This window comes from Ictidomys tridecemlineatus, chromosome 4 (assembly GCF_052094955.1).
Source record: "Ictidomys tridecemlineatus isolate mIctTri1 chromosome 4, mIctTri1.hap1, whole genome shotgun sequence".
In the NCBI taxonomy this organism is placed as follows: domain Eukaryota; kingdom Metazoa; phylum Chordata; class Mammalia; order Rodentia; family Sciuridae; genus Ictidomys; species Ictidomys tridecemlineatus.
In genome coordinates, this window is record NC_135480.1 from 70,418,273 (window position 1) to 70,437,456 (window position 19,184).

The following is a 19,184-nucleotide window of genomic DNA, read 5'->3' on the forward strand; positions in this document are numbered from 1 at the left end:
ATATAATTGTCCATGGCATTCCCAAATTAAAGATGTTTTCTGCTATTATTTCATTGAATATGTTTTCTTAACCTTTTATCTCCTAACTTTGAATGTTGCATCAATGCGGATTTTGTGTTTAATTTTTCCCAAAGATCTTTAATATTCTCTTCATTCTTTTTTCTTTTGTTTTCCTGTTTGAATGGAATATTTCCAAAGAATGTTTTCAATCTCAGATATTTTCTTCCATAAGACTTTCAACTCAATTTTTAAATTTGACTTATTGAGCTCTTTTCTAAGATTTCTGTGCAGTTATTTTTCAGAACCTCTACCTCTTGCTTAATATCTTATTCCTATCCTGCATGTCTTCCTAATTTTATTTATTTATCTATATTTTCTTGGATCTTATTGAGCTTTTAAAAAATCATTATTTTAAATTTTTTGTCAGGCAGTTCATCCATTTTGACTTCTTTGGAATCTGTTACTAGAGAATTATGATATATTGAAGGTGTAATATTGACTTGTTTTTCCACATTTCTTTTTCTTAATGTAGGAACATTAAGATTTGCACATCTGGTGGATCTAATATCTCTACCACTTATGGGATGGCCTTCAGAATCTTTCTCCTGAAAATGTGTCTTGGGGTATCACTTGTTATGCTTTTTATGCAATGTTAGCTTTATGTCAACTGGGCAGCATAGTGTGGTCTCCCTGAAGCTTCTTTAACTGTAATTAACAAATTTGGGCACAATGTGCACTGTGTCACAGCTGGAGAAGCTCTACTGTCTCTGTATGCCTTGCAAGAGTGAGGACACTCAAGCAGTTCAGGCAGGTGTGGTGTAGACCGAAGAGAGTGTGAAGTTTACATCATGAAGCTACTCCTACAATGGGCGTGGTGGTCCGTAGCAGGTGATGGGGGTTTCCTCTGACAATATTGGTGTTGGCTTTGTCTTATAAGGGTTATGCGGCACTGACTATACCAGTAATAGGAAACAGCCTGAATCTATTTTCCTTTGAGCAGATAGTGGTTGCAAGCCTTGGTGCTTCATGAGAAGTAATGGCAGGAACTATAGCACCTACACTGTGGTGCTCACAGCTGGTCCTAACAGCAGTGTGTAGTTGGAAAAGGTGCAGAAGCAGCCTGTAAGGGGAACTGCATAGGTGAGATGGTAGCAGAAACTGCAGTGTCCCTATGTGCTGTTATTGTGGGATTATATTGTGGGATTACCCACCCAGGAGCAGGACTTCAGTCTCTACTCCCCCACCTCCTGGCCCCAGCCATATGCATCTGGGGGTACCATGACAAATGGGGCTTTTCTCTCCTGACTCCTTTAGTTAAAGTGCCTGCCATGGAGCTACTGGGAACAAAATGTGGTTGAAGCTAGGCAAAATTCCTCTTGGGCCTCCTTGACTGTTCATGCCCATGGGTGTGGAAGACAGTTGGGAAATTTTTCTCCAGCTGAAGTGCCTGGAGGAACAAGTGGAGAGAGGGATTGCAGCAGGCACTAAGCCCAATTGCTCTCCTGTCCTTAGGCCAAGCATGCTAGGGGCAGAATGACAGCTTCAAACCCCAGAGCCCAGCCATGCTCAAAACCACCCCAGCATAACTCTGTGTTCAGTAAAGCAGTGAAACCACAGAGCTCTTTCTCTGCCCTGCGAGTGACAGGCACGCGTGTATGTTGTGGTGAAGGGAAGGGAAGTAAGAACCACAAGAATGGCTGCCTTCAGACAAAGTACCAGCATGAATCCATCTATAACCTGCCATGCCCTTGATCTCAGAGGGCAAGCTTCCTGATCTCCCAGTTCTTAAGTGTAATATCCTTCATTCCCTTCTATGTCACAACTGTCCCCTATAATGCAGACTGCTCAGTGGATTTGAGTCAGTCACTCAGCCACATTTTTTCAAAAGGTAGCTACCCATGTGGAATGTATGTGAGGTCCCAGAGATGGTATGTGCAGGGGTTTCTGACCCCTAATGCAGCCCAAATTCAGACAATAACTCCCTTCTCAACTGCCTATTGCTTCCTGGGGGTTTTCTAGGAGATGTTGTGAAATCCTTTCCCAAAGCAAAACTATCTTGCAGATTTCCAGTTACTTATCTATTAGGCTGCAATACTGTGAGGGTTATAAAACTTTACAATCGCTTGGTTTGCCAGCATCCATGCTGATATTTTGTTGGAACTCTCTGTTTCACACTTACCCCTACAAGGATATTTTGTTTCTCTTACTGTGCTTTTGTAAGAGGCATTCTTTCAAATCAATGTCACAGGCAAAGAGTGAGAGGCAAAGATTGGGATGGAGATGAATTTCAAGAAAAGGGAACTCTAGCAGTGAAGGTAGAGGACATCTGAAAGGCAGATTCCTATACTTGCCTCATGCTCAATAAATGGTAAATAAATGAATGGATGAATGAATAAATGTCTTACTAGTGAGTAGGTAGTCTTTTTTTTGTGAATTATAACATCTTAGGTGATATCTCTAAAAAACATAGAACCATATAATGTGTTTTAGCTGGAAGGAACCTTAAAAGTATGTTATCTGGTGCCCATATTTTGAACTTGTAAAATTTAAGGTTTGAAATAAATTTTTTACTCCACTGTCTAATGGTACTAGGATTTTTAGCTTCTCAGTGTCAGGACTAGGATACTGGTTCACAGTGTAATACTCCTTCAATTTTATCATAGGTTAAAGCATCTATCCTAGTATCATAAATAGCATAATTCTCACATTCTGAATATAGGAGAGTAGTCTCATTTAATGTTATAGTTGGAAGAGACCTTAAAGGTGATCTAGATTATCCTCTCTTTATTGAAGAGAAAACCATGATATAAAATATTGACTTGTTCCACTAAACCAGTTAGAGAATCAACATTCAAATTCATGTATCCAGATCCCCAAATCTAGTGCACATTTCACATTATGCTGAAGGATATTAGTATATTTAAAACCTATTTGCTTTTTGCATATTGACATGGCATATGACCCTCTAAATGTGGACAATAGGAAATGTTTATTTATGTACAAGTACATGGGAAAGCAATTTCCATTCAACTTTTTAAAAAATTCTTACAAATAAAAAGGTTTTGTTAAATACATTCATTCTTTGCACACAAAATACATTCTTTTTACTTTTTCCTCTCGGTATGAATTATTTCTTAATAATAAAAACTTAAGCCACAATGAACAGTCAGATGGTTTGGCAATTTCACAATCTTTTTTCAAGAAGGAAAAATTTTAAAGACAACATGTAAAAAAAATTGTATCTCAAAAATGTTTCACTGAATCCTAAAAGATTGAATTAGTATTCCATTCCACCATGATTTGCAGCTATCCTTAAAAACAATGCAAAAGACTAAAAATTCTGTGATGACAATGCAATTTCTACAAGACTGAAGCAGTCTTCAAGGAATTGATTATCATATCTACATGACAGGCTCATAGAAAAAAATTTATGGACATATTGGAGAGTTAGCCACTATTCAAGAGTCTCCTAATTGATCAAATGAACTAAGATCATAAGTTGCATTCTCCAAGTAGTAATTTAAGAGTTCTTTTAAAATACAGACAAATGACAAGATTTGTTAGGCTAATTGCTTTTAAGAGATGTAAACACATATGCCCACACAAAAAAATTTACATAAATGTTCATAGCAGCATTACTTATAATAGCCAAAAAAATGGAAACAACCCAAATGTCCATGAGCTGATGGACAGATGTTATATATACATGAAATGGAATATTACTTAACCATAAAAAGAAACTATTGATTCATGCTACAACATAGATGAGCCTTAAAAATGTTAAGGAAGAGAAGCCAGTCACAAAAGGCCACATATTTGAGGACTATATTTATATGAAATGTCCAAGATAAGAAAATCCATAGAAACAGAAGGATTATTTGCTGTCAGATGTTGGGGAGGATGAAGAAGGAGTGACTGCTAATGGATATAAGGTTTCTTTGGGGGATGACACAAGTTCTAAAATTAGTGATGATATTGCACAACAACATAGTAAATACACTAAAAAAAATTGAGTTTTTTACTTTGCAAAGGACAAATTAATGGTGTGTATATTTATCTTAATTTTAAAACGAAACATAACTTTATTTTAAAATATTTTGTTCAGGTTTGCTTTTTCTCCCTGTCCCCCTTTTAAAATGTTGAGTGGGGGCTGGGGTTGTGGCTCAATGGTAGAGCACTTGCCTAGCATGTGTGAGGCACTGGGTTCAATTCTCAGCACCACATATAAATAAATTAATAAACAAAGTAAAGGACCATCAACAATTTATTATTTAAAAAAATGTTGAGTGAATTTGCAATAAATCATTTTTCTACAGAATGTTTTCAGCTAATTGCCTCAGGTCATCAGTGGCTTATATTTCTAACAGGCTTTTTTTGTTAAGTAAAAAAAATTAATACATGGACATAAAATATACATTGTACCGTTAATATTTGCATATTAGCATTATAAACAATTACTATGTTTATATTGAAGCTTATTAGATTCTATATGCTGATGTATACAGATTTTACTTAGATCCTATGTATAAAACCAATAGCCAAATATTAAGAATTGAGTTCATAAAACTCAATGACTAACCTGTGTTAAAATTGTGTATATTAAAGATCCACATTTTAATGGAAAGATAGAAGGGGGAAATCAAGGAATCTCTAAGTCTTCATAAAGCAGACTCTCTAAATATTTTTAACTAGCTGCTGAGATCTCCAGAATTGTATTTTTGAATTTTATTTCATCCCTATACTAAAAGTCATGCATTAAAATGTGTGCAACAATATATAGGGCACACTTTTCCCCTTTAGATTATCAAAACTCTTCTTAATTCTTTATTAGCTGAATTTTTTAGCAGAGTGGATTTTTTTTAGCTGAAAACAAATTTTACTCATGCACTAGTACAAATACATTTATGCAGCTCCTTTGTATACCATCAAGAGCTCTAACCATGTGATATGTCTAGAGGACACTTCAGTGAGTAGAAATTAGAAGCCAGCATTCCAGTCATTTGATTTGTTTTTTTTAACAACAGGGACATGAAAACCCCAAAAGACTTAAGGGGATAAGAATTTTTTTAATTGTTTAAAGAAATCATTTGACATTCATTTATCAAATAACCTATAAGAAATTTCCATTAGCATTCTGTAATTACATAGAACAAGAGAATACTTATTCCTAATGATTACATTCCAGAATGCAATATGATTAGCAGCTGTTTTTCAGAGGGCTTATCAAATTTACTATTGTTATTGAATCAGGCATATAGTGTAACCTTAAACAAAAGCTGTGCACCATTCAGCCAACTAGTAAATTATGTTATCTGATCAGATTCTTACCTTGTGTTTTTCTGTATATGAATTTTTGCTTTATTAGGCATTTGGTACTCCAACTTTTATTTCAGAACATAGTGCACGCATAGAAAGGGGGTTACCCTTTTGGGTACTGGTAATTACATTCATCAAATATTGTCTCATATGAAATTAACTCTTAAAGCAGATCCCAAAACGGGTATTCATGACTCCATTTTACCAAGAGATGGAAACAAGCCATACAACCAGAATTATTCTTCAGAAGCATACTTTGTTATCAATTATATAACTAAAGAAGAAAAATACATGTATAACTGAAGAGTTGATCAACATAAAGATTAAGATCTAAATCTGATATCAATAAGAAGCTAAGAGTTGGGCAGGGGGTGTAGCTTAATGGTAGTGTGCTTTACTATCATGCATGAAGCCCTGGGTTCAATCCCCAATACTGGGGAAAGTGGAAGAAGCAGCTAAGAATTAACAAAAACTTTCCTGACATTGAAGGGAAGAATGATTATCACCTTAATGAGCTTTTACCATTATTTAAGTAAAGTTAGGCAAAAAGAGCAATAATAAGTTGCAAATGTGTCTCCTTAAAAAGAAAGGGATCAACCCATTTTTCTTACCATGGAGAATGGGATCAAAGAGGAAAGAGGTTTAAATTGCACTGTGAGGTATTTCAGTTCTAAGATTAAGTTTCCTGATAAGAAGGAGTTTACAACCCTGCAATTGCCTATTGAAAGAATATATCTTTGCAGAAGTATATAAAGAAACAGTGACAATAATGCCCAAAAGCAGATCAAATAAGTGATTTTCTTTTAAGGAAATCAAAAATGGAATTGTTTTCTTTTAAGCCAGGAAGGTTTTTTGGTTTTGTCTCTGAAGGATCTATGCTTGTATCACACCATTCAAAATCTTTTTTGAGTTTCCCCAGATGATCTTAAAGTGAACATCCTGCCTCAGCCTCTCACATAGCTCAGATCACAGACACATGCCACCATGCCCAGCTCCAAAATCTTAAGAAAGGAAGACAGAACTAATAGTTGAGTGGTTACTGTTTACTGAGCACTCTGATTTCAATTTATCTCATCTAATGTTCACAATAATGCTGATAGATCTATATTTTCTCAAGATTATGTGCTTTGTCTAAAGTCACAGCTAATTTATGCATCTTAGAGCCCCTCTCACCTAAATTAGTGTTCTCCTTCTATACATCTCCCTACCTCAGTCTTTAAAATGTCAGAGTCATCACCTACAAAGGATTTAATCAGGAACTAGAACACAGCATCTTCAAAATTCTGCTTTAAGCTAATGGGAACGTAACATTTTGACTTGTACGTCTCAGTAGGCCAAATTAGTGGGGGCTAGCCTTTGTGTTCTGACCTCTTATCCAAAGGAGTCAGAGGAAGGCTTACCCAAACTCAAGTATGTTTCTCCCCATACTGATTCAAGACCAATGACTTGTTGGTTTTTAAACCAATGAAAAGCTATTATTCAGCCTAGCAAGAGTACAAGTTATTTTGTAGGTGGAATCATTTGGGTGATGGGCTTTATTAGCAAAAATTGCTTAGAGTTATCTCATTTAAAAGCAAAGGCCTATGCTTTGTTACTTTATACATGGAGCAATTTGGCCTCAGGTTTTTAAAACTCACTTTCAAAAGAATCAAGGAAACCCACCAAATGTTAGTTGAGATCCCAAGGACTGCTTTATGCCAATGACTCACCAGTCCATCTCACAGAAGCTAAAAAACTTAATGTTGTTTTATTTTGTGGGATCTTAAATGGAAGATTCTGCTCTGTTAAAAATGCCTATCCTAAAATCCTGAAGAGATCATTATCATTACACTGATACAATTTCCATATAACTTACAAAAATAATACCTTTTTTAACTTAACAACTAGTTTGTGGTTTCAACAGGACACTGGTGAATGGACTGGCAAGCCAATCCCAGCTGCAGATCAGCCTCTTGGCTTAACAACACATAACCAACCTCTTCCCTGAAGGGTGAATATATTTGTGGCAGAAGAAGAAAGCCTTTTTAAGAAAAGTATTAGCCATGGGTCAAAAGATACTTAATTAAACATGTTATGAGGAGAAAAGTACTGTAATGTAGAATTTTAAGTTCATAGTCATTTAGTCAAACTTCTAATCAATGCTTGAATCTTCTCCACATTCTCTTTGCTCAGTTCTTATCTGTGCTCTGCTTGACAGAAGGTATTGCTTGAAGGTATTGTGGCCCCTTTCTCCCTGAAATAGAGCCTAAACCAGTGGCTCCGTAACCTTTATTCCGTGGGCCTTATTCTACCTTTTTGAACTACAGAGTATCTTGCTATAATAGACTAGTTGTATCCACCTCCCCCCAAATCCCTCAATTATTCTTCAAATGTCTTAAATTTTAAGTTCCTTCACAAGCTGGTTATGCCTCAATTTGTTTTTAATTTCAAAGTATGGCTCCTAGGAATGATTATAACATTTCAACATCATGGGACATCAGAAAGAAGTGCCATTTCTCCTCTTCTAACATTACTATTTTAGTTAGTGTTTTGAAGGTATTTCTTAACTCAGTATGAAGAAATTATCAGAGTGTACAATGTAGCAGAAGGCAGCTTTCTTTTCAAATACAAAAGAGGCTCTTGTCAGAAATGAAATCCAAAGAAAATAGATCCTATATCTTTGCTGTTAAAATTAGTGTTTAACAATACTGCTTAGTCGGAATACATTTGTCAGAAAGATGAGATGCAAAATTTTTTTCAGTGCTTTTCTCTAGTTAATTCTAAAGTCTTACAGTTACATCAAAACACACCTGTGAGAATCATAACTGAGGAAAGTAACCAGTTGCAGTTAAAACAAAAATTCTAGAAAAAAGAAATGGCAAATCCTAAATAAACCTCTTCCAGAAATGAATGAAGAAGTGATCCCTAAGTATATATGACCATGAAATACACAAATTCTATAAGGTTAAGAAAATAGAACACGTCTATCTTTAAGGCCATTAATATGATACATGGAGGAAAAGAAGCAGTTTTTTTTATTATTATTATAGATGACATCTCATTCTGTGGCTTAGTTTACCAAAAAAAAAAAAGAAAAAAAAGTTTAATCACAAGACCAGTTCAAAATCATTTGCAACTGGTTATTTTTGTTTTATTTTTTTGTTTGTTTTATAACGAGGATTGAACTCAGGGGCACTTGCTCACTGAGTGACATCCCCAGCCCTATTTTGTATTTTATTTAGACATAGGGTCTCACTGAGTTGCTTAGCACCCCTCTGTTGCTAAGGCTGGCTTTGAACTTGAGATCCTCATGTCTCAGCCTCCCAAACCACTGGGATTACAGGCATGTGCCACCATGCCCAGCTTGCAACTGGTATTCAGAGTGAGTAATTAACTGAAATTTGATGCTGGATCTGGAGGAACTATGGGACAGCTTAAAGGATAGATGAGGCAAATAATTAACCTAGCACTGTGGGGGTCACCAGTGTCCTCCCAAGGCATGTATTCATGAACAGAAGAAGAAAGAGAGATTCCAGTTCTATGTTGAATCTGTTCCTTCCTCCAACAAGTCTAAAATGATCCTAATCCAAATACCTTATTTTGGTCAGTAGCATCTACCTTCTTATCAAATCCTAAATCAGAACTTGACATGTTTTCAAATCAATCAAATTGAGTTTCATTTTCAGTTATTTCCTTGCCACTTTACTCAAGGAGAGATTCTAATGAAAATGACCAAAAGATTGGAAAAAGAAAAGCTAGGAAAAACCACTGACTTAACCCAAATAATGTACAGATACTTGGCCTTTTATAATCACAAATTAAATGTTAATATAATTCAACAGATATAATGGAAGTATACAAAGGAGCAAAAAGTCTTGCGTAGGCAAAGGAAAAGGCATGAAATCCTTTGAGGATTTATTTATACAAAGCCATGTCATTGATAACAGCAAATTATGATTTCATAGATTTTCCCAAGTCTAATTCTATAACATGAAGATGTTTTCATTGGAAGCTGAAAAGAGTTTTGCTAATTATTTAATAACTTTATTAAAAGAAGGAAAAGATCTTACCAACAATGAAAGGCATAGACTCTGGTCTTAGTTGTCAGAGTCAAGCCAAACTAAACTACAATAAAGAAACTTTTTTGGTTTTTGTTTTTTAAATCTACTATTAAATAAGAATTTGATTTTTTCGCCCTAAGGAAGGCTCATCTCAGCAAATATTGCCCTAACAATAAGAACAATTAGGCAAACCAGTAAGTTTAGGTCCTGGCCTAAGTTAATATGACTTAATTTAATTGTATTTTTCTCAAGTTCTACTTGAAGGAGTAGTTATTGAACAACAACAAAAAAGTCCCTCATAGCACTAAATCATTTATTTGATATTTATTGCACCTGTCAGAGCTTATTCTCAAACTTGAGATACATTGGTGGACAAATGTCCATAAGGCCTAATCTGAAATTCACAGAACTAAGAAAAACAAAGCCCCACATTCTCATGTGTCCCTGTTGACAGGCCATGGATGGGTGACTATAAGCTACAGAAGACTAGAAGGTACCAAGAAAGAAAAAAGGCCAAGAAAACACTCTAATCTCATTCTGAGTCTGACCAATGGTATATGGAGAGGTTTAACCAAACCCTAGGGAATAAGATTTCCATAATACAAATGTGGCCCAAGAAGCTGTCATTTTGGAACTAAATTAGTCCAATCCAACAAAGCCCTTTAAGTTTGCAAAGCAACTTTATTTTTAACATACTTGCTACTGTGAGATGAAGCCGGGTCATCACATGCTGGGGACATTGGAATTTTGCCAACAAAAAAGTAATAAATCCAGATTTAGGAACATTATCTTGCAGTTTAAAAAATAGGTTCTGCCCACCTTGATTAACTTATTTTTTGATACTTTAATTGCTGACTTAGTGGAAAAGATGAGGAGGGAAAGGCAATAATTATAAATAATTTGAGTTTTTATTAAAGTTTTTTTTTCTTCTGTAGAGACAGATTCTAAAAGAAAGTTCAAGCTTCTGGGATCTGCTCTTCTTTCCCATAGAATCATGAAAAACACAGTGAGGCCAATCAGAAGAATCAGTCTCTTAATGATATATGTAATTCTATGTGCAAGAGATTGGTCATGCTGAAACCTGATAGAGAAATGCTAAAAATGCTTTATCAATACTGTGTTCTACATGACTCATTTCTTTATAATTAAATAGCTTTCAAACATCAACATATCAGGACCGAGATTGTTACCATCTCCAGCAACAGCAGAATTACATGTCATACCCTTATTCCATTACTTAGCATCAATCAGATATGCTAAGCAGCAAGCTGCAGAAACATCTGACAGCATCAATAGCATTCAGGTTTAATTACTTTCCCAATTTGCATTTATATCAGTGAACAAATTGGAAAGTATCAAAGTATGGCACTGAAGAAACAGCAACACAGATTAAGCAGCACATCTTGCATTTTGAGTCCTCTTTTAAAACTGGCTAAGTAAAGGCATATATACCTCCTTTGAATTGGAGGAGTAACACATGCATATCAGGAAGGAAGAAAAAGAGGACCAAAAGGGGAGACCAAGACAGAGAGGAAAAGAGAAAGAAACAGGAAGTTTCATGAGTCTGAGAGTAACCTTATTATAAAGAGATGATAAATGACAGCTCAACCTGCTTCCATAGCAGAATTTTTTTAAGGTTATTAAAGATACAAAAATGATTTGTGAGGCTTTTCATCTGTTGCTACTCGTACTTTTGCTAAAAATATCTACAAAAATCCTAAGCCTTGGTTTGTCCAAGAAGGATAGTACCAGAAAGTAAAAGATGTGACCTGTTATCAAGGACTGTGCTCTGCTTGGAATCCTGTTCTGCAGTCCATTAATCCACAGTATTTTGGTCATATCTTGTCTGTTTTCTCACACTATTAGTAATGTCTAAGAAATTATCTTTTATAGTAGAATATCATCAGTCATTTATATTTTTTTAATTTTCAAACTTTTACTTAAAGGGCAGGAAAGATTAGAGAAGAAAATTTAGAGATTTGAAGGGGAACATGAAAGAAAAAGTATTCTCTTCCTAGAAATTCATTCTAGAAAAGATAGTAATGAGACTTTGAAAAAGAGTGCCGATTCATGGAATTCCCCCATTTTTTTTTTTTTATTTCTGTGTAATACATTTAAGGACATCAATGTACTAAAATGTTTGGTCTGTGAAATAGCAGAATCATTAGCACCAAAAGGAGTCATGGAGCTTACATATAATTAAAACAATGATTGTTTTTGTTGGTCATGGGTAAAGGTTTCATATAATTTTTACATCCGAAAGTTCTTGAAAGTGCCTGTGGACAAAAGAAATAACACTTTTCAGAATCTCCATGGGGTCATCATTACACACCACAGAGAGTACTTGGCCTTCCCAGTTTTGGTTTACCTGGTAGACAAGAAAACCAGGGCCACCAGAATATCATCATTGAAGCCCTAAAGAACAGCCCCCACATGCGCTTACTGATGTACAGGAGGAATCTCTATAGTACGCTTCCCCCTAGACTGTGTTCAGGAATGCGCTTTTACTTGCTTTTTAAAAAAAACAAAAGCAACATGCTCTGCAGATCATGGAGCGCCTAGTGCAATTTTCTTCTCACTCTAACTCCAGACTGCAAAAGGATGAAACCGTTATGTGTTCTGCTAATGCTGGCCTGTGGACGAGGCCCTTGGCCTGCCATGCTTTGTAAGCTCAGGAGCCCACAGGAGTCAGAGGGTCCCAGACCAGGAGCCACAGTCATCGTCTGATCTCCCCAGCAACTCGTGGCCCATCGGGGCAGCTGCTGATTCCTTTTGCTTCTCCTTGCCTCAGCTGTTAGTTGAAATTACAACAAGTCAAATAGCTGATGCTTTTCCCTTCTCCAGGGAGGGGTGAAGATACATTGTTCACCAGTGTGTTCTGTCTGGCTTCGCTGATAAGTCGGCATGCTAAGTCAAGGAAGAGTTTCTCCACATTATCAGATTCCTTGGCTGAAGTCTCCAGATAATACATGTCCTGAGCTTCTGAGAATTCTTCTGCTCTCTGCTGGGAGACCTCTCTCCTTTCAGCCAGGTCAATCTTGTTTCCTATAACAGTGGTATGATCAAAGAAAGAATCAACACTTGACTTTCTGCCAGCTCAGAAGCATAAAAATTAACTTCCAGATCTGAAGTCAAGCCAGACAGATGGGCTAGTAAAGCAAAGCAAATGTGACTGTCATTACTGGAATGTTTCTTTTAAAATATTAGCACTATTTATAATGACAAAGAACTGGAAACAACCCCAATGTCCATTAGTAGGGTACTGGCTAGGTAAGACTGTACATCCACACAGTGGAATATCTGCCCCTGTAAAAAGCCATTAGGAATATTTCTATATATTACCATGAAATGAGGACACTAGGATATATTAAGCAAAAAAGGCCGAGCAGAAAAATATAATTTACAACTAAGAAAAAGGGAAGAATATGAATATATATAAAACACACATCTTAATTTAAAAGATAATGGTTACCTATTTAAAAGAAAATAAAAACAGGGTTGAGAGGATAGGAATAGAAGTCAGGCCTCTCTGAATATACTTTGTTTTATAGTTTTGACTTCAGAAACTTACAAGTGTTTTTCATATTTACACATTTAAAATTATACAATTAATACAAAGTATAATCCCTAAAATTGAAAGCAAAATTAAACAAAGATGGCTTCCATGTAGTGGTATAACCACACACAACTATTTCAAGTAAGTGTAACATATGGTAATTTAACCATACATCCTTAGGTATACATGCTGAAGACAAAGAATTAAAGGAAAAACTCGGGGCTGGGGATGTGGCTCAAGTGGTAGCGCGCTTGCCTGGCATGCGTGCGGCCCAGGTTCGATCCTCAGCACCACATACCAACAAAGATGTTGTGTCCGCCGAGAACTAAAAAATAAATATTAAAAAAAAATTCTCTCTGTCTCTCTCTCTCCTCTCTCACTCTCTCTTTAAAAAAATAAATTAAAAAAAAAATAAAGGAAAAACTCTCTAACAGTTCCACTAATCATTTTGTCAGTGGCAGTGCTGCTACTGTTACTATGAGGCTGCTATATGTATATTACGGGATAAAGCAAATAAGTAATTATTCTAGTATCACTGGGAACTAGAATTTTTGTCACAAGAAGGAAAAAATACAGATATAAGATTAATGAAGTTTAGTAAAATTTCTGCAATCCTGTATTATAAGTGGAAGTTTCAGTATGAATAATTCATGATGTATTTTATCTTTTAAAAGATAACAGATGTTTTCAACACCTACTCTCCAGGAAATTTGATAAAGATGATGTCAACTATTTTACCTGGCAACATCTCTTAAATGACCCAATTGATAAATCACTCTGACCTGGGAATTCTGTGTATGAATTATAAAGACCTACTGGAATGCCATAACTTGGCTTCCTGAGTGTGCTGATTCTGTCCTAAAAATCAAGCTTGTATAGTTGTTATAAAACAAGATGGCTCCTATGGGGCACTGAGACTTTTAGGCCAGGCAGATTCCTCACTTGTCTGAATTGAGCCTTGTTTTCTGACACTTGAATTGTCCAAGTGCAGGGAGAGTCCTGGAAAGCTGTGTGGACTACTATGAGAACTCCTTTCACTGAAAAGGTATGCCTAATGCTGACCTGCCCGTAAGCCATAATGTAAGTGAATACAATGCCAAGTGGAACTTATGAGAGTCTTGTCAGAATATTTAGTAGAGCCTAGTAAGACAACCCTCTTGTGCATGGTACAGAATCCAACATATGCACACACACATATCAGCCCTGCCCACTGAAAAGCCTAAAAAGAATGGCCAACCTACCAATAAGGGGAACTCCTAATATGTAGATTGTGGTGTGGCCTATAAATAGAAACTTACCATTAAAAAGAAACTATTTCTTGAACAAATGAGGTCTGGGGCAGAAAAATGCATGGATTTACCTGGAATACTTGTCATTCTAGAAAGCAAAAAAATTATTAAAGAATTCCTAGGGTCATATCAAAAGATTTCAGGAATTCATTTGAAGCAATTTCCACCTTAAAATTTGAACAATCAGTAATAATTGGAGAATCAATAATAATTGCAAAGTAGTAGAATATACTAAATATATTAAGTCCACAGGTTCATATTCTATTAAAAATATAAACAAATTTCAATAGTTAATCAAAGGTCCTAGGGAATGAACTTATTACCCTGAAAAGCAGTGAATTTTTTTAAAAATCAGATGTTCTTCTTTCTTATACTAGAAGAACTATACCTGAAATATCATATATGGGGTATTTTTGCTCAAAAAAAAATCCCCTAAAACAAATAAATCTCATCAGGCCTCTAGATTTATTTACAAATCTGTGAGAAATGCAGGTGAATAAGGGACATGTCAAATGACACCACAAAGAAAACAACTGATCCTTATTAACTCTATAGGACAAATGCTTTAGTGATAAATTCCAAGAGAAAAAGAAATGGCAATGGAACTTATAGATAAAGGGAGAATTAAAAGACAGCAATAAAGTATAGGGATAGGGATTTGGATTTGATTTGAACAAACTTACCAAAAAAATTAGGAATATTTGAACATTGAATTTTTGAGGCTACTAAGGGATTGTTAATTGTTTTAGGTGTGAAAATGACATTGTAGCTCAGTTTTTTTTTAAAAAAAATCTTATCAAAGTCACATACTGATATTGTAAGGTAATGCAAAAATTTGAGACTTCTTCAAAATAATCTGCGTGGAAAGAATGGACAGAACAGATAGGGAATAGATAAATAAGATTGGCCATGAGTTAGGTGATACTTTCTGAAATTGAGAGATATATTCATGGGATTGTGTATACTGATTTCTCTGATTTGCTTATGTTTGAAATTTCAATACCAAAAAATTTTAAAGCCAATCCCTTTCATATTGAACTAACTTACCTCTCCTCAAATTTCCATTTAACTTTTTTTGATAAAATCCCAGGAAGTAATGCTTGAATTTGAGGGCTTTCTCTAGAAAGGGCTTTCTGTGGAACACAGAAAACACAGGTCCAGAGCTACAGGCTTTCAAACACTTTATGGCAAGGGCTTACCACTGTACACAAGTGTTTTCAGTAGTGGGCTTGGAACACTAGCTCATAAAGAGGCAGGTACTTAAATAGCAGCCTGAAGGAAAAGTCCAGCAACTTGTTACAAAGCAACATGGTACACAATGTGACCTTGGACAAAGAATTTCACATCACTGAGCCTTTACTTCCTAACTTACAAATCTGGGATCATGACATGTAAAGTTCCTAATATGATTCCTGGCATCTACCAGTTATAATGCTTGTTATAAAAAGTTTACTTAGTGTACTGTTAGCTATAATTTGTGACTTAATGTTTCAGAAGTTCCTTACGCATTTTTTTTTAAAGTCGGGTCTTGTTAAACTATACAGCAATTCCTTCCCCAAAGGAAAACATTTACAACCATACAATTATTAAAACTTTTCATCACAACTAGGAGTTTTTAGTGATCTGGTTTTTACTGTAATTCCATTTTTAATGAGTATGTTTGTCACCACAAAAAAGCAAGGGTTGGTTTCTGGTTTTCCCCATGCTAGACAGAGGTTGTCTTCCTACAAAATGAAACAAACTGCAGCATTTTTCCCTTAGTGGACGGTTTCTGAAACAGAATTTCTCAAATCGGCAAAAATTTAAGAAAGAAAAAAAAAATTAATGAAAGTATTTTAGATAATAAATTCATTATTGGAGCAATTATTTATTATCACCTTAGAAGAGATATTTTAGATGGGTGCGGTGACACATACCTGTAATCCCAACAGCTCAGGAAGCTGAGGCAGGAGGATCACAAGTTCAAAGCCAGCTTACCTTACAATATCAGTATGTGACTTTGATAAGATTAAAAAAAAAACCTGAACTACAATGTCATTTTCACACCTAAAACAATAAACAACCCTTAGTAGCCTCAAAAATTCAATGTTTAAATTTTCCTAATTTATAATTTTTTTGGTAAGTTTGTTCAAATCAAATTGTTCAAAGCAATTTAGCAAGGCCCTAAGCAACTCAGTGAGACCCCGTCTCTAAATAAAAAGTATAAAAACGGGCTGGGGATGTGGCTCAGTGGGCTGGGGATGTGGCTCAGTAGTTAAGTGCACCTGGGTTCAATCCCCAGTACCCGCCAAAAAAAAACATTTTTTCCCCTTTTTATACTAGCAGTTTCTACCACCTTGTAACTAGGTTTTTAAAAAATGTATAGCAGCCCACATAACTTTTGTGACCACCCAGCTTCTCCCCTAGAGCCCAGAGAAATCAGTAATGTTTTCTACCTTATTTCCTAAACTATCATGATGGGATAGAACTGATTTTTTTTCTCTCTTCAATTACAGATGAACTAATGTTGGTTGCATGACTTATCTAGCTAGAGACTTGTGGGCTGGGGTTGTGGCTCAGTGATAGAATACTTGCCTAGCACGTGTGATGCACTGAGTTCGATTCTCAGCACCATGTATAAACAAACAAATAAATAAAGGTCCATCTCTAACTAATAAATTTAAAAAAAAAAAAGAGAGAGATTACATTCTTGGAAGATAGCAAGGCATAAGCCGTATGTGATTATAAATTTTCTGATGCCCACAAATCACTTTCCCTCCTCATTTATGCTTACTTACCCACTAAAACAGTGATGACCTTGTTGCTGGCATATTGTTCTATCTCCCGCAGCCACTCAGGAAGGCAACGGAAGGATTCCTCACAGGTAATGTCATAGGTAAGGATCAAGGCATTAGCACTTCGGTAATAACTCTGTGTAATAGAACGAAATCTCTCCTGACCTGCAGTGTCCCAGATCTGGAGCTGTAAAGGCATAACAGAAGAAGCAGGTTGGAGAAGTAGAAAATAAGAGAGTATTAGCTTGCTTTACCTTGGAAATGAGGATATCTTCTCCCAGATAATTTCATGGTCATTTTCTGCCATAAAGAAAGCACTTACAATTTGTTGTTATTAATGTTGTTAGGTGTTTCTGGTTAGAAAGAGGAGGTTATTTTGTTTGTTTGTTTGTTATTGTTTTCTATGCTATTAAGAGTTCCCTCTTTGTTTAAAAAAACTTTGAGTATGTTCGAAGCTCTATTTATGCACTTTGTATGCAGTTACTCGATCTTCATGATAATCCTATAAGGTAGGATATGCTTTCTCACAAGAGGAAACATGAACATAGAGTATAATCACTTGCTTGGTGTTTCAAAGCTCAACAAGGCATTATGGTCCCAGGCTCCATGCTGCTATACTGGGTAAGCTGTCATTCTGTGGCTATTGGTATTTCAGTCAGCAGAGATGGGGGAAAAAAATCCAACCTCACCACTCTTTCCAGAACATATTAATGTATTATCTTTGTTAATGAAAACAGGACCATGCCATGGCAGACAAAAATTTTCCTTCTACCACTTTTAAGCTCTATGACCTTAGGCAAGTCACTTAATTTCTTTGGGTATTTGTTGTTTCTTTGTACAAAGGGATTGAAAATAAACAACCTGCTGGAAGTTCACATTTTCTAAATTCATCTACTAGTTCTAAAACCTAATAATGGATGGTTTTAATAACCAAATAAAAAAAGGCCGAATAGTTCCCTTGATTCTCTGCACATAGCAGGCAAGGATTAGAAGAAACCTGTTTTCCAGAGAGACTGCTGAGTATATAGCAAATCACAGGGCCTTGAGAAATAATGTTAACACAACAGTAATCCCTTCTGACTGTATACATTTCGCAGGTCACAAGTGTATTTACCACCTTTTTTGTGTGTTAATATTTCAATTTTATTTTATTTTTAAAATCTTTTATTGATTTTATTTTTTAAATATATGACAGCAGTGGAATGCATTACAATTCTCACTACACATATAGAGCACAATTTTTCATATCTCTGTATATAAAGTATGTTCACACCAATTCGTATTTACCATCTTAACACCACTTCAGGGAAGGCCTCTCCAATCTACAGAATAGGTCAGGTACCCCATCCTCCACTCCCAATCTCCCCAGTGGCACCTGACACATTGGATCATCTAATAATTTAGTAGCTCTATTCCCCACTTGACTCAAAACTTCATGACAGGGACCACGCCATCTTTGCCACTGCAGACTAATTTAAATGTACCTCTGTATCCAAAGTTGTTTTTTTTTTTAAAGAGAGAGAAAGAGAGAGAGAGAGAGAGAGAGAGAGAGAGAGAGAGAGAGAGAGAGAGAGAGAGAGGAAAAGAGAGAGAATTTTTAATATTTATTTTTTAGTTTTTGGCGGACACAACATCTTTGTTTGTATGTGGTGCTGAGGATCGAACCCGGGCCGCACGCATGCCAGGCAAGCGCACTACTGCTTGAGCTACATCCCCAGCCCCCAAAGTCGGTGAGACAGATGGGTGACTAGTAGTCTCTGTCTAGTAGTAATCTTCAGCACAGACTCTCCTTTGATTTGAAGTGACAGCTACTCTTTGATATACATGAAAGTCTGTGTAAGCTAAAGGCAAACATACAGATGGAGTTAGTTTTTGTTGGGACAAAGTTATTTCTCTTCTCTGCCTCAAACCTAGGGATATGGTTCCTTTCTGCTAGGATGTACTTAGAATAGCAGACAATTGTTTTAAAGCTACAATGAGCCTCTAAAACACTTGTGATTGGATTTAGATGCTGTCAGTCTTAAGAAATCAGTATGTTCTCATGACTGGCACATCTTGGGAACAGCTTTGAGCATTTTTCTGGAATAATGATTTTATGACCTTGCCAAGATATATGTTATTTTCTCAAAGGGGGCTCCCTACTTCTAGCCTGATAGTTGATTATTAAGGGTGTTCATACTCTCACTGTCTTTATCACTCAACTTGGTTT

General features: G+C 35.9%; 1 protein-coding gene across 6 annotated transcripts in view; it reads right to left on the reverse strand.

The window, feature by feature from the left end:
• Positions 1-10,017: 10,017 nt before the first annotated feature.
• Positions 10,018-19,184, reverse strand: part of Rab30 (RAB30, member RAS oncogene family) — a 120,413-nt gene continuing 111,246 nt past the window's right edge. For all 6 annotated transcript variants that reach the window (XM_078046775.1, XM_078046774.1, XM_078046777.1 and 3 more), the window contains 2 exons: positions 16,979-17,162; positions 10,018-12,401 (listed from right to left, as the gene is read on the reverse strand). In XM_078046775.1, the coding sequence (XP_077902901.1) occupies positions 12,151-12,401; positions 16,979-17,162 (435 nt within the window). In that variant the 3' untranslated portion in view covers positions 10,018-12,150. The remainder of the gene's footprint in view (positions 12,402-16,978; positions 17,163-19,184) is intronic.